The sequence below is a fragment of the Solea senegalensis genome, linkage group LG21, assembly GCF_019176455.1.
Source record: "Solea senegalensis isolate Sse05_10M linkage group LG21, IFAPA_SoseM_1, whole genome shotgun sequence".
NCBI lineage: Eukaryota > Metazoa > Chordata > Actinopteri > Pleuronectiformes > Soleidae > Solea > Solea senegalensis.
This window is the reverse complement of record NC_058040.1, coordinates 5774810-5789674: the sequence shown is the minus strand read 5'-3', so window position 1 is coordinate 5789674 and position 14865 is coordinate 5774810. Positions and strand designations below refer to the sequence as shown.

General features: G+C 39.9%; 2 protein-coding genes across 3 annotated transcripts; one reads left to right on the top strand and one right to left on the bottom strand.

Moving 5' to 3' along the window:
• Window positions 1-460: 460 nt before the first annotated feature.
• On the bottom strand, window positions 461-3191 carry mrps2 (mitochondrial ribosomal protein S2). The gene is made up of 4 exons (XM_044053632.1): window positions 3130-3191; window positions 2799-2915; window positions 2585-2705; window positions 461-1857 (listed from the first exon to the last, which is right to left on the bottom strand). The coding sequence occupies exons 1-4, from the start codon at window positions 3152-3154 to the stop codon at window positions 1311-1313; spliced, it is 810 nt and encodes a 269-aa protein (XP_043909567.1). The 5' UTR covers window positions 3155-3191; the 3' UTR covers window positions 461-1310.
• Window positions 3192-3480: 289 nt separating this feature from the next.
• On the top strand, window positions 3481-14862 carry cfap70 (cilia and flagella associated protein 70). 2 transcript variants are annotated; one of them, XM_044012280.1, is made up of 25 exons: window positions 3481-3780; window positions 4106-4289; window positions 4732-4827; window positions 4991-5061; window positions 5263-5448; window positions 5611-5793; window positions 6002-6096; window positions 6615-6696; window positions 6867-7004; window positions 7133-7267; window positions 7449-7540; window positions 7696-7753; window positions 7851-8033; window positions 8148-8279; window positions 9143-9271; window positions 9418-9551; window positions 10073-10188; window positions 10491-10676; window positions 11015-11127; window positions 11638-11790; window positions 12065-12220; window positions 12609-12698; window positions 12830-12931; window positions 13465-13512; window positions 13795-14862. In XM_044012280.1, the coding sequence occupies exons 1-25, from the start codon at window positions 3712-3714 to the stop codon at window positions 13903-13905; spliced, it is 3042 nt and encodes a 1013-aa protein (XP_043868215.1). In that variant the 5' UTR covers window positions 3481-3711; the 3' UTR covers window positions 13906-14862. The 2 variants fall into 2 exon arrangements, with proteins under 2 accessions (XP_043868215.1, XP_043868214.1); XM_044012279.1 differs by having other exon boundaries at window positions 12062-12220.
• The last annotated feature ends 3 nt before the right edge of the window (window positions 14863-14865 follow it).

Genomic DNA, 14865 nt, shown 5'->3' with positions numbered 1-14865 from the left:
GAATCATCAACTTCATTATATTTCCTTTTTTTAAATATTTTATCATAGCCCTCATTTAAACTGCCACCATCACATCCAAAGCACACACACACACACACACACACACACACACAATACTGGCACATGACTCCATTCAGCCCCTGATCTCATGCTTCACACCAATTTACAGCCTCTCAACAAACCCTGACAGTAAGAGTCAATAGACTCTATGTCATCTTCTGTGGTTTTGTGGTAAATTAACACTGATGTACAGACACAAAGGACTGGCAGAACACACGTTGTCTGTGTGAAGTTGGATTAATCCACAGGAACAAAAAAACAACAACATGGGGGTTAACACAACCTATAATAACTAACCTAACCTCAAATTGTAAAAACTAGATTTTTAAAAATAAAACAAAAAAACTGAGCACAGAAAAATACTATTTTGGAACATTGGAAATCACAGTCAAAGTGCAAATCATTTTAACTTTTTATTTATCATTTGTCTTGCAAAATCACACCACTCAGTGATGCCAGTGTTCAAAGACACACTGCAAGTTACTGCAAAACCTGATCAAATATAGTGACATAAACACTCCAACTTCAGCATTTCTTTGATAGCATACATGTAAACTAGGGAAGCAGTTCTATTATACATATGTTTCATTGTACATGCCTATTATATTGTGGTGTCACAAAGCAAAATGACTGGCAATATTCTTTGCGATTGTGATGTACAAAAAACCCGGAGGAACGAGGATGCTAGATTACTGTGGTAATCACAAACAGGAGATGGACTTGGACCTGCCAAAACAAAAAAATTAGGTTTGTACCTAAATGATGGGCCACACCAGCTCACTTGGGTATTATCTGGAGAGCTCAAAGGAGAATCAACTTCACACGTACAGCTCTTCTCTGCAAACACTGCAAAATATACAGATTTCCCGAGTTTGCCAGAAAGCAGCTCAACACTGGCACGGGATGTGTACACCCAAAGCTACGGTACGGGTATCAGAACTAAGAAAGTCATTAAAGTGCCTCCCTAATATGAACTGATTAGTTGGAGTGTGAATGTGACAGTAACACAAAGATTAGTCTGATAGAGCTCCACGGTTGTAGGGAAAAGGTTAGAAATAGACATGCATGTCACAGAGACAAGATTCATTATCCAACTTCTGACTTTATACATGACAGCACTGCACTTCAACACTGCCACCACATACTAACAATTAGTTCTCTCTCCTTTCCACATGTAGAGGCTTGATGATGAAGAGCAGCTGACGTTTTTTGGGGCGCATTCAATATCTCTTATATGAGATTATATCATGTCAAGAGCTTGGCGTGGTGGGTGCAGACAGGTTATGTAGCAGCTCCATTTGCCTCCTTTTGTCTTTGGCACGGTTGATAGTCATCTTGAACAAGCGACAGTACAGCTCCATGGCAACTGGAGTGTCATCATTCCCAGGCACAGGGTATGTAATCAGACTAGGGTTACAGTTTGAATCCACCACACCCACTGTGGGAATGTTCATCTTCGCTGCGTCTCTGATTCCCACATGCTGCTGAAACACATTGTTGAGAGTGGACAGGAAGACGACTAGGTCTGGTAAGCGAACTCCTGTGCCGTACTGGATGTGGGCGTTGGTGAAGAGGCCACCCTGCCAGTAGCGGGTATGGGCATATTCACCACATTCTTCAGCAGTGTTCTCCACCAGATGGCCAAACTGACGCCGGCGGTTGATAAACAGAATGACACCGCCACGATACGCTACGTGGGCAGTGAAGTTCAGGGCCAACTGGAGGTGCTCTACAGTCTGGTCCAGATCAATTATATCTTGGTCCAAACGGCAGCCATAGAGGTATGGCTCCATGAGCCTAAATAAAGGGATTACAGTGAGATGAAATAAAAAAATGTGGGTTCAATACAGGACAGAAAATATAACAATTAATTTAAGAGTTATTGACTGCAATCACATTCAATATTATAAGTTGATGTTTATGTTAAGGCACCTTTGATTTCCTTTAATGACAGAACTACACAAGGACACATGAGTTAAAACATAATGCAAGAAACAAGCTGTAGGAAAAAGACAACACAACAAAATAATAATAGATAATATGAAAACCCGCCGACTTAGATTTACAGAAATGTTTACCAATATGCAATGCAATAAGAAATACATTTGACAGCTAGAAAGTAAACTGAACATATTTGGTTTGTGTAAGAAGAAGATATAGTCATTTTGAGGTTTTGGGAAAAACAGATCAATTTTTCACTCATTTCTGACATTAATCAAGAAAATATTGCCCAGCTTAACTCAGATGCAGCCATAACAATGGCTTTTGTCTAGTAAACCAAACATTTCCCTCACCTAAAGAGAAACAATGAGTCACAACAAAATGCTATAATGTTAATTATGGACCAATATTTAGTTTTCATAGTTAATTTTAAATTGTCAACATGCACTGTTAATCATATAATTCTGAAAAACTATAAAATTTGACTGTTGATTTGACTGCAGTTTGAAGATCTTTAATTTTAAGATGATTAGAATGACCCTGACATAACCTTTTACACAATGTGGGAAATGATCATACCAACCTGTGCCTGCAAGTTTTTTTATGGCCAAGATGCACTCTGGCGTCAAACAGCTCTTTCAACGAGACCAGCTCTGACACACGGAAAAAGTCTGGCTTTTCGAGAGGCAGGTTCATTATTTTCTCTGCATGAAAGAGAAGTGTTGATGATATACACATGCTGCAGTAAAAAAAAAAAATCCACACACTACCAACACGTTCCTGCTAATATAGTTCACCTGTAGCATCTTCATTTTGGGGTTGAAGAGATTGAACAGACGCTGCAGTGGCATACTGATGTCCACCACAGGAGTAACCGCCTGTCACAGCCCGTAGCTGTCGTAGCCACACAAGTCCTACAACATAAAACACAATCAGTCAAAACATACAAACTTGTAACATGGCTGCACCGCTAGCTACACAGCTAGCATTTGATGTTAACTTTACACCAATAAGCTAGCTTGTCGGCTAGCATCTAAACAGAACGTTATTCACTAAATGTGCATAACTAGAAGTAAAATACACCCCAGTGACGCTGTTAGTTTGTTAAAATAGTTGTTGTGTAAATACCTTTAGTCAATGACCGTCCTGCCATGCTCGCGTAAATGAGGACCACGGAAGGTCAGCCCTGTCGTTCTTGTTCTACTCTTCCGGTAGGGTAGACTGCGAATTAACACGCTTCAGAATATTGCTGCCCTCTACTGGTGGCGTAATGTCATTGTGCGGGTCTGCCATGGATGTTTTAGAGACATTTCAAAGTAAAGTCTCACATTAGCACTTTTAAATTGAATAAAATACATAAAAATAGTTTTTTGGGGGTGTTTTATGGCAGCTGACATCCATGTAGTTGCATTATTACTGACACCGAACTTCTAACTGACGTTTCTGACTGTACTTGAACGCACCAGCCACCGTCGTCATGGAAACAGAACGTGTAGATTCTGGTGACCGTAGATGAGAGCGAAACGTGTCTTTTATCTTTTTTTAAATCTTCACAACAAACTAATAAAGCAACGGTAAAGGGGGAAAAAATAGGTCGTAATATAACGTCTCAACAACTGCCCTAATACCAACGAAGAAGACTTTTTGTGTCCCTCGAGCAAACGAGTATATCACAGGACAGCTAACAGCTAATCTGTCAATTTTGTAAACATGGAGACACCAGATAGTTCAGCAGAGATAACCATGATAAACATAACTGTCATTCGTGGCAATAACCTGGTAAGCTCACTTGTTTAGCTCTGATACACAAAACATTTATACATATGTTTGTTCTGCTGTTCTTTCATGGTGCTACTTTAGTCATAAAAAAAGGTAAAGTTTGCTAGCATTTTTTTTATTAGCACCTATAACCCACAAGCTAATTTAAATGAATGTCTCCTCATTAATTATTCAAAATGAGCATCCAGACTATTGTTTTCCATTCTTCATTAGTAGTATAGTTCATAACTACATGTTATTTGAGCTGAGTTTAAAAATAAAGTTGAATGTGTGTGTGTGTTTATCCAGCTAAAGCTCTTTTTTTCTCTGTATATTCTCCTTTAAGCAAGGAAAAAAGGCAGATAGCTTGAGTTTTCTGAAGGTTGAAACAGATGGAATGGTGCTGGGGGAGTCAGAGAGGAAGGAACTCAACCCGTTGGAGCATTGTGTTGAATACAACTTTACCTGCAGCTTCCCTGCCCCCAGCAGCGCTCACGCACTGAGTGGCATGGCCCACAAACCCATCATATGTAAGATCAATTTACAAAAGTGTTGTTGCTGTGACTTCCTGCAAATTGTTTCACTGTTGTCTCCATGAGAGCCACACTTAGCTTCCCTGTATAAACAGAAGATGGACGGTGCACATCGTCCACCATCAATGGAGGAATACATCAGACATGTTATGAGTTGTTCAAAAATAATCACAATCTCAGTGATTATATTTTCATTAAACTGAGAGTTGTGCTCAAATTGAAAAACACATTAACCAGCCTGATAGTATTATGTGTTACACTGACAACCATTTGAGCAAACAAGCCATTTACAAGAAAAAAACTGCTATGTAAACGTTTATGAGTTACTTTTATTCTATTTAACTGTTTTTATTAATTTATGTTTAATTCCTATTTGTTTTCCCCTTTTTTTTTTATCATCCTTTTTTAAAATTATTTTTATTTTGTTTTGTATGGACAGTGACGGTGTCAGAGATTCTGCCCAAGGTGAAGAAAGCTGATGCAAAGACAGTGGTGCTGGGCCAGGCTGTGGTCGACCTGCTGCCGCTGCTGCAAGGTATCACTGTTCAAGTCAGAAATGATGTTTGCAATGTACTTGTATCCTGTGAGGAGACAAACTGTATCAGCTGTATCTCCCCAAATGGCTGCTGCTCTCTCTGGAAGTCAGAACAGCAGGATCTGACTTTTTTCAGATTGCAGATTTTCTCTTTTCTCTTCAGGTAAGCGCAGCTTCTCATCCACTGTCCCACTACATCCACTCACCAGCTCCCCAATCAAAGATGTCATTCAGGTTTGTTTGTAATAATAACAATAATAATAATAATAATAATAAAAATAATACATTTATTTGTAAAAGTGTGTAATTTGTCCAATTTTTCCCAATTAGACAAAGTGATGTTGTGGTGTCTTTGTGAGAAAGATGAAAATCTAGAATCTAGAACGAGGTAAATACAATGTAAATACATGTGTTTCATCATTTGATCCTCTTTAGCAAGCAACCCTGGATGTGCGCATCAGTGTACCGACTCCACTGCTGTCTGAGGCTGAACTCTCACCCTCCAACATGCTGACAGTAACCATAGAGACAGCCTACTCCCTCCCTGATTCACTGACACCTGGCACTAGCCCAGCTTCCGCCGCCTATACTGCTGCACTGGAGGTCCCTCTGACTGCAGAGGTGAATGTGAAGCTTCTTTAAGCATAATTTTATTGGAAATAACCCATGACAATCATATAGTGTTTCTTTGACACCGTTTTTTTGGGAAAAAAATGGGGTAATTTTAACCTTTCATGATTTAAGATCTAACTACTGTGGCTACTGACTTCTTCTCACTCTTAGGAGGATCAGGTGCTGGTGTTTTGTAAAGGACACCTGAAGTCAGGGGGGCATAGGGAAAATAAAACCAGACTGAAGAAGAGACTCCATCTGGACGTGCTGGTCCCAGACAACCACTTCATACATGGATCCTATTTCCACGAAGAGCCCATTGAGCTGGAGGACGGCGAGCTGACCGGCGTCGAGGTAACTGCATGTCCAGCAGCCTTCAGATTTTGCTTTGTGTCACATCACAGATAAATACAAGATAGATTTGATAGATATGGCCAGACTTTAAGGTCAAGGTATATTCAAGACACAGGGTTAGCTAATGATAAGAGCCTTAAAAACATTAACATACAAAAACATGCAAACATGGGGAATTACACGACCGAATGTCTAAATATTCCTACAGGACCGGGCCTTTCGTGAGGAGGCAGAGACTTTCAAGTGCAGGGTGAGCTGGGACACTGAGATGCACTGCTTCATGGATGAAGATGGAACTGCCAGGTCACTTACACACATAACTCAGTTTATTGGGACTATTTCTGGACTTAAATACTACTGCTACTACTACTACTTATAATAATAATTAATGAGTTTAAAAGTGCTTTATCAACAAATTAAAAGCCACAAAAACCAAGAAAAACCAAGGCCAAACAAAAGCGGGACAGAAAAAATAAAGTCATTTAAACAGAGAAGACTTCATAAAGAAAGATTGGAGAGAGTAAGTACTGTAATAATTAAGTAGATAAAGTATTAAGGAAAAAAAAGGGTCAATTACATTTCATTAAATCTTCAAAATTGATTTTAACAAGTGATTTAAAGCTGTAGTATGTAATTCTTGCCATAGAAATGAATGTCAGTTACAGTCAAACCTTCGTCAAATGAGTTCACACTCAGTGCTGCTCAAGTCTTTCAGCTCCACATGACACTTTTTGTGTTTCTCACCATAGCAGAGTTTAGTTTTCAGGTCAAAAACCTGTCAAAAAGGTCTCTTTTTTTTTTACTATTTACTGCAATTCCAGACTTCGGCAGAGGATCACTGAGAGCAGACTGTGGCCAGTGGAGATCATGAGGTCGGTGGCAACGTTACGAAAGGGCAAACAGGTGTGAAAAGCATTGATATCAAAGGATAAGTTCAGAAAACTTAACAATATCAAGTTGCATTGAAGTTTTAACCAACGCTAACATGATGTTTTAGTCTTTAAGTCATTTGAATGAAGCATTTTGAGATTATTTATCTTGCCGAGTGGTTTAACAAACTGTGTGTGTGATAGACAACTGAGGAGAACATAGAGCGGTCCATCCATGGGGTTGCGTTTGTGGACATGGGACGGCTGCTATATCCCGGAGTCACGCGCATCCGAGGAGCGTACACCGTTCATCCCTTTTCTGGGGCCACGCTGATGAACAGGGTATTACTCACATTCACGCAGTTATGTACATACTTTAAGGGGTGTTTTTTTTTCAGATAAACTAAAAAAAAAACATCTCCACGTGAGACTATGCAAAATCTTTTGATTTAATGTTTTCATGATTTTAGCTCCCTGCCAATCAGAGTCGGGCGACTTCAGCAGACAGCGCAAACAGCCACCGGTCAAGTCAAGTGAAGATGAATCATGTCAAGGCGAGTCAAATGAAGACCAAACCTGAAGTGTACATGAACACAGAGGGAAATGTAAGTTTCTACTGAACAGCAGGACAATGTCATACCATACGAGTCATTTACTGTGAGTAAACTATGGTTTAGTTTTTAATACAGATGCACTGATAACAGAACAAAGTTCTAATATACTAATTACCTGATGTTATGCAGCGTTTTAAAAAGTATATTAACAAGTCATTCCTGTAAATGACAGGTGTTTACAGGCTCCAAGACTTACGTGATGATTGAGGTAGCCTTGGATAAACCACTGGTGCCCAAAACTACTCCAGAGGAACTGACCAGACGGTGATCACCTGTTTGACCTAAGCCATTCAACCTCAGAACAACACGTTCTGAGGCCAAGCGTTCCAATCCTGTCATTTAAAGGCTGCATACTGTTATTGTGAATTTGCCTGTGATGCGTGACAACATGCTGAGACGTTCCTCTCTCTTTCCTGCAGGGTGAAGGCACTGATCCCACCCAGAGCAGATCAAGCTGGTCTAAGTAGAGCGGAAAGGGTAAAAACAAACCACAGCAAAACAAAAACCACACAACAGCCGTAAGTTGAATATTTTCTAATTTCGTTTGTGTCCGTGTGTGTATTTGCTTCTACAGGCAGTGCTCGACTTCCACAAGCAGGTAGCCAACGTGGTGAGCCACGTTTCAGACCAGTATAATGAATTACTAAAAGCAGGATGTAAGCCGCTGGAAGACTGCAGCTGGGAGCAAATGAAAGTTCAGCTGATTGGATCACTCAATGACTCGGGGAGATACTTTGCCTTCAAGGAGCAAATGAAGGTCAGACACGCGCAGCCCAGTTGAACTGCAGTAAAAAAAGTGACAATAACATGACTGACATGGATAGTGTCGTTCCCAGTGTGTCACCTCTGTGTGTCCGTGTGTGTTGTGTAGCATGCAGTGGTGAAGGTCGTACGTGACGAGATGCAGAGGACGGAGCCGTTCACCGACCCTCAGGAGCGACAGGCTTTCGTTAGCAAGCTCTACGTTTACCTGGTGGATGAGATGCACGTAGCGCTTGACAAGGTAACACAAACATTCATGCACACACACACACACACACACACGAATATAATGAATGCGTTTGTATTTCATTAACAGTGTTGTAATGTAACAAAGTACAAATATTCAAAATTCACATATCTGTGATATCAACTTTTGCTTTTACTCCACTACATTTCCTCTAACTATCTTTGTCACTCGTTACCACCAAATAAAATCAGAAGAAAAAGAGTTTTCACCCATTCACACGCTTCAACATGGGGTTAAGTGTCTTGCTCAAGGACACATATATAGGCTAGCAGAGCCAGGAATTTAACCCACAACCTTCCAGTTAAAAGACAACTCGCCCTGCCACTGAGGGAGGCTCAATCCTTACTCCTCACTTTTTACTTCTAAAACTTCAGTACATTTTATATCAGAAAATATACTTTTGATACTTAAGCACAGTACATGTCATATACTTCAAGACTTTTACTTAAGTAATATTATAAACAAGTGACTTAAACTTCTACCAAAGTCATTTTCTGTCATTTTATATACATGCATGAAATAGGACAAACGCATGTTTTACCAGTAACATTATTAATTTGTGATCTACACTAGTTTTAAGAGAGCCAGGGTTGTGCTATTTTTTAAGTGTAAGCGTAAATCATCCTAAATACTTGCCACTTAAACCTGTAGAAGCTGTTTTTTATCCCCGGAAAAATGTGCTATTTTAAAACTGCTTACATTTTTCCCATAATGTCTGCATGTGTTCCACTAAAGGGATTGAGAAATAATTATGCTGTACGGTCAGAATAGCATTGTGAACAATCCTAATGGTGCCCTGAGATGTTTACAGTACTGTATATCAAATGAAATCCTCCTTTTCATCCTCTCCTCACCAGATTTATTCAGACGACACTGTCCATGACCCTCCAGATGAAAATCATTTGAGTTGTTCGCAGCTGAAACATTTTGCAAGGGAGGCTCAGCTTACTGGGGATTATGAGCAGGCTTCGCAGTACTACCAAGAGGTACAATGACTTAATTCTACTCTTCACTAAAATCCTCTTTTCAGTGTGTCAGCTACAACAAGTAATTCACGTATTTATACTACATGACGACTCTAGCTGATACTTTAACTGACCGATCTGTGTATATTGCATTTATTTCCCTGCAGCTAGTGGTGAGGTGTCCCAAGGAGCCCTCCTACAAATACATGTGGGGGAGTCTGTACATGCTAACGGGAGACTACATGAAGGCTAAAGAGTGTTTCTACGACGCCATGTCCGTGCAGCAGGCGCATCACCCCAGGTCAGAAATGCTCCAATAACACAAGACAAATTAACATATTAACAACACCCTTCACATCCACCTTGTCACCCATTTGTTTATAATTAGAGATGCAAATGCCCTTTCCTATTTTGGACCAGGGACTTTCTGTGAGAAGTTTGCATGTTCTCTGGTGCTCTAGTTTCCTCCAAAAGGGCAAAAACATGTGGATTGTGTTTTGGGTAATTGGAGACTTGAAAATGAGCCTGGGTGTGGATTTGAGACTAAATCTACACTACTCTGTACATAATCTACACAATTCTGCTGGACAGTCATCCACACGACCCCCAAAATGGACACGTTAAAAACTGAAAATTCTGAGGCTGCATTTTTTTGTCAGGTTGTATTATTGCATCCCAGTCAGTAAGAACAGAGAAATCAGAATCTGGACGCAGCCAACTCGACACTTTTTTCACGAGAAAGTGACTCAGTAATTAAGATTCCAGATAATTTGCTGCCGGCAAAAAAAAAGAAAGAAAGTGATGTTGGAATATTTCTTTCAGCCTGATGATGTGTGGAGTCTTGGCAGCAACATTTGAACATTATGATGAGGCCCAGACGTTCCTGGAGCAGGCGACCAGCATAGATCCGTCCAGTGTGGTGGCGTGGACACTGCTCGGTGAGATACTAACCCACATTATGATAAAGTTCCAGCTACACAAGACACTGTCAGTGGCATGGTTGACATGTATTCATTAGTTGGATTTTGATGCATAAATCTGTCTTTAAAAGCTTGTAACATAGATTCATTTGTTTGGGTCCAGATCATAATAAAAGTCTTTAGTCTCATTTACAGTAGGAGATTTTAGTGAACATACCCTCACGGGTTAGCTGTAGGCAACAGTTCTACTTAAGTGGCTTTAATTAAATGCTTTAGCAACACTTAAACCCGAGCTCTTGTTTTGTGCTCTGCTCGTCTAGGTTTGCTCTATGAGAGCCAGAATGATTCCATCATGGCGGAGTGGGCTTATAAGGAGGCCAGAAAGCAACTGAAGCCAGTCAAGGAAAATATGCAAACACAGAGAGTGGAGAACAAAACTGTTGACAGTGAGGAGTTTGAGCAAGTGGAGACAGACACTCCTGGGCAGTCTTCTACTGATGATCAAGGTGAGGTGGACCGGGATTAAATGAGTGGGTATTGTCTCTTCATCTGATTGAGACAAGGACCAACAACGCAGCCAGCAAAGCTGAAATGGTGCAGGTTGACCATATTACAGGTCCAACAACATTAAAAACACATCCTGTGTTATCTAATACAAACTCACAAATAGGGAGTTGTGCATTTTCAGGTTTTTTTTCTCCATCTTTGGAAATATTGCACATGGCCACATCTGTCAGGACAAACTACTTGAAAATAACACTCCTCTTGTCGTGCATTTGACAGTGAATACATGTCTGGATTCAGTAGCTGATGTTACGTCACAATTTAATCTTGTTTTCTTCAGATCACAAGTCTGTTGAGCCGGACCCAGAGACACACAATGAGCCTTCAGCGAAACAGTCCTCCTCCATTTACATAGACACTGCTGGGTTCCTCTTGAAGAATAATGCTTTGAAGGTAATAACACTGTGGACTAATATGCACCAACATTTAATGTATTCTTCCTTTGCCTATAACTTATCGTCTAACAAAGTTTATATAAATCTGTGAAGTAGTTTTTCCTGTAAATTTGGATACATAACCGTCTTGGTTATGTATCTACTTACAAACTACTATGTGCATGCCTACAAATACACTGCCTGGTCAAAACCTACCTGGATTTAACTAAGCAAATAGGTAAGGGGTTGCTGCAGTTGGTCAGGTCTAGGTTCAGCAACATTATGTGCCCAAAGAATGAGGTCAGCTGACTACCTCAATATAATGAATAGCCAGATTATTCCATCAATTTTTTTCTTCCCTGATGACATGGGCATATTCCAAGATGACAAAGCCAGGATTCATCAGGCTCAAATTGTGAAAGAGTGGTTCGGGGAGCATGAGACATCATTTTCACACATGGGAGTCTACACACTTTTTCTTCTCAACAAGCTGAAAAGAAGTCACCTAACATCGTTCTGTTGTCCTCAGATGGCCGAGCATGCTCTGGCCCAGGAGCTCCTGTCTTCAGACGGTGGTCGCAGTGCCTGCTACCTCCATCATCTAGCTCAGCTACAGCTGCTCAAAACCGACTACAGCAGTGCTTCCACAAACCTCAAGGAGGCACTGCGTCTCAATGATCAGGTACTTTTAGCAAGTATATACCTATACAAACCTATTCTTCGGTATTATGTTCAAATTCTGTCAATAAAACCTCTTACGTGTTACACACCGGACATTAACTACATCACTTTACTTCATCTTCAAAGCAACACAGTCAACACATGCTGACATTTTGGGATTCAATTAAACCCTAGTGCAGTATTATGGGTTCAGTTGTATTCATATAACATCATATTGATGCACTGTTTACCAGTCAGCCTTCATTTAACACCTGTTTCTAACACGGTGTTAGCAGGATGCGGACATATGGGCTCTGCGCGGTCACTGTCACTACCTGCAAGGAGAAGTAGCCAATGCCCAGGAGTGTTACGAGCAGAGCCTGAAACTCCAGCAGCATCCGTCGCACCTCGTCCTCCTACGCATGGGGTCCGTCTACCTCCAGCAGGAGCGGGTAAGATATTGAGACTTGTATTACTGTTTTGTTTTTTTTAGTATTTGCCTGGTTCTAATGAGTGCTCTCATGTATGGATGGCAATAAAAGTATTTTTTCTAAACTAGAAAAATGGCCCCCTTGCACGGCAGCCATTTTGACATGAAATCCATTTAGCTTCCTTGTTTTCATGGCGTGTGCTGGTTCACATTTGTTTGAATTTGCAGAACTAAATGTAAATATTTATCATAAACAGAGTGATGTCCTGTAGAAACCAGGCAAAAATCAAAGTGGTTCTCTTTTTAAAATGTAACTTAAAAGCTCATCATTTTAGTCACAAAACATCTTTATCAAGCCACTACCTTGGAGAGGGTAACTTTTGATTTATTCTTGTGTATTTCACCTACAGTATGAAGAAGCTAAAACAGTCTACCTGCGAGCCTGTGAGCAGTTTGCGTCCTGCCTGACGTGGCTGGGTTTGGGAACCGCCTGTTACCAGGTAAGACTTTACTCTCAGAAAATCCTGAAAATATTCTTTACAAGCACATGTACAAAGCCAATAATTCAAGTACTAGTGTTGCTAAGTTGTCAGGCATATTTTCCTTTACAAAGAAAGTTATTGTGTTTCAGCTGGAGGAACTGGACATCGCTGAGGAAGCTTTCACTGAGGCCAACCATTTGAACAACCATAATGCAGAGGTGTGGGCCTACCTGGCTCTGATATGCCTCAAGGTGAGTGGTGATGACATTCTGCCAACTCACACCCTGTGTCCCTGTTTTTTAGGCTACTTTATGTAACGTATATTATAGTTTTTCTGCTGTCAGCTATAGAATCGTACCCTCTTAATCTCTCAAGTTCAGAAAAAGTATAGCATTTAAGAATTACAGTGACATCTAATGGTGAAACTGAAATAATAAATAAGAGGAGAACTCTGCTTTCCTCTCCCTTTCCCAAGATAATCAAGGAACTATGGTGGCTTTAAGATACCAGAAAGGTTTTTTTTAAATTACTTTATTGAAAATACGGTGGAAAGACTGAATGTGTGTATCTGTGACAGCCAGAGCAGATTCAGCTTACTCTCTGTCCTGAGTCTGCTCAATATTCTCTCAGCCCGCATTCTAAATTATATATAGTATATTTAAAATCCCCTCTAAATGATGCGTGGATGAATATTCTTTAACCCTCGGGTCCAGTGAAGGACACACTTTCACAACTGGATGTTTCCAGGCCGATCTAACATTTTATAAACCTTTTTTGTTTTCAGACCGGCAGACAAGAGGAAGCAGATCAGTTTTATAAATATGCAAAAGGGGTAAGTGGTCTGGTGTGTGGTGTTCCATTAAAATATTGGTTTAAAACATTAGATGCTCTATCTTTAAATCATATTTAAAGCTGCTGCCAGCAAAGTTATCTTGCCACGTTATGAATGAGCATTTATTCACTGGCAAATATTGTCACCACATGAGCAGCGAGGACCGCCTCTTTGTGGAGTTCTGGCTCCTGATTGGACAAAGTGTTGAATCCCATGTCTCTCAGTTTCTATATGCTATTTTTTATTTCTGTTTAACTCCTTTTTTCTGTTTTCTCGGTACAGTTCAAACTGCAGAAGGAGTCGCTCATGAAAGAGTTCAGCGAGCTGAACAATCAGCTGCGCTTCAGTCGCCTGTCGTCGTGCTTCGTAAGAAGCTCTGCCGAAGAGTTTTAAATCAACATTGTTATGCATTTTATTCACATGTACTTGTGAAAGCGCACAGCCCAGGAAGCTATATAGTTCAATTAACAGGAAAGGGGGCATATAATAAGTGATATCAACAGAATGCTGCGATAAAATCTCTAATTTAAAGCAAAACAGGATACTTGGTTATGGGCTTACTTATTGAAAAAAGGATTTCCAAATTTCAGTTAAGTCCTCTTCATATTTTTTGGAAAATAGATTTTGAATCATATTACATATTACATTTACAAATTATTGTTATCCACTGTGTACCAAGTGTCAAATTAAAAATTAAAACCATCTTCACTCGTCCTGGTTCATACTGTGGTCAGCTACAGTGGCATCACAGAGTCACAGCGGGGAATTTGCAATTACTATTTGGCAAACAATAATAATAATAAAATAAATAGATTGGTTATAGTAGCTGTTTATTTTTAACAAAAGAGTGTGGAATTTAATCATTTCAGTCACAAAGTAGGAGCTGAAAAACAGAACATTTGCATTTTGTAGGCTGGATTTGCCCTTTACAGGTTTTTAATCTGGTAAAATCTGATTGATTGGTCAAATGGAACACCTGGAATGGAACGGGTCTACTGGCTTTTTACAGAAAACTCTAACAGGTACATGAGGCTGGTTGAGCAACAGCCTCTCGGGAAAAATTGCATTTAATTGACTAAATTGGCCCTTTATGTGTTTTTAATCAGGTATTATGGTCAAATATTACACTGAATCATGTCTCTTTAAAGCACACATTTCAGTCACAGTATAGGAGCTGCAAAGCCTTTTTTCCCCTCAGTAACTCATCGTAGGTGTAATGGCTGCATTTTACTTGTTTTTTCCACATTTAATTTGTAAATTTCCCCCCACTGAAGGTCATTTCTTTTTAAGACAATGTATTTTAATAAATTGTGTAATTCGTTTGATGCATATTAAAGTGACATGTATACAGTG

Coding starts and splice junctions, on each gene's coding strand:
- cfap70 (XM_044012279.1), top strand. CDS start 3,712: ATGGAGACACCAGATAGTTCAGCAGAGATAACCATGATAAACATAACT. Junction 7,754..7,850: donor GTCTAAGTAGAGCGGAAAGG/GTAAAAACAAAC, acceptor TTGCTTCTACAG/GCAGTGCTCGACTTCCACAA. Junction 9,272..9,417: donor CTTCGCAGTACTACCAAGAG/GTACAATGACTT, acceptor ATTTCCCTGCAG/CTAGTGGTGAGGTGTCCCAA.
- mrps2 (XM_044053632.1), bottom strand. CDS start 3,154: ATGGCAGGACGGTCATTGACTAAAG. Junction 2,916..3,129: donor AGGACGGTCATTGACTAAAG/GTATTTACACAA, acceptor TTTATGTTGTAG/GACTTGTGTGGCTACGACAG. Junction 2,706..2,798: donor CCAAAATGAAGATGCTACAG/GTGAACTATATT, acceptor TCTTTCATGCAG/AGAAAATAATGAACCTGCCT.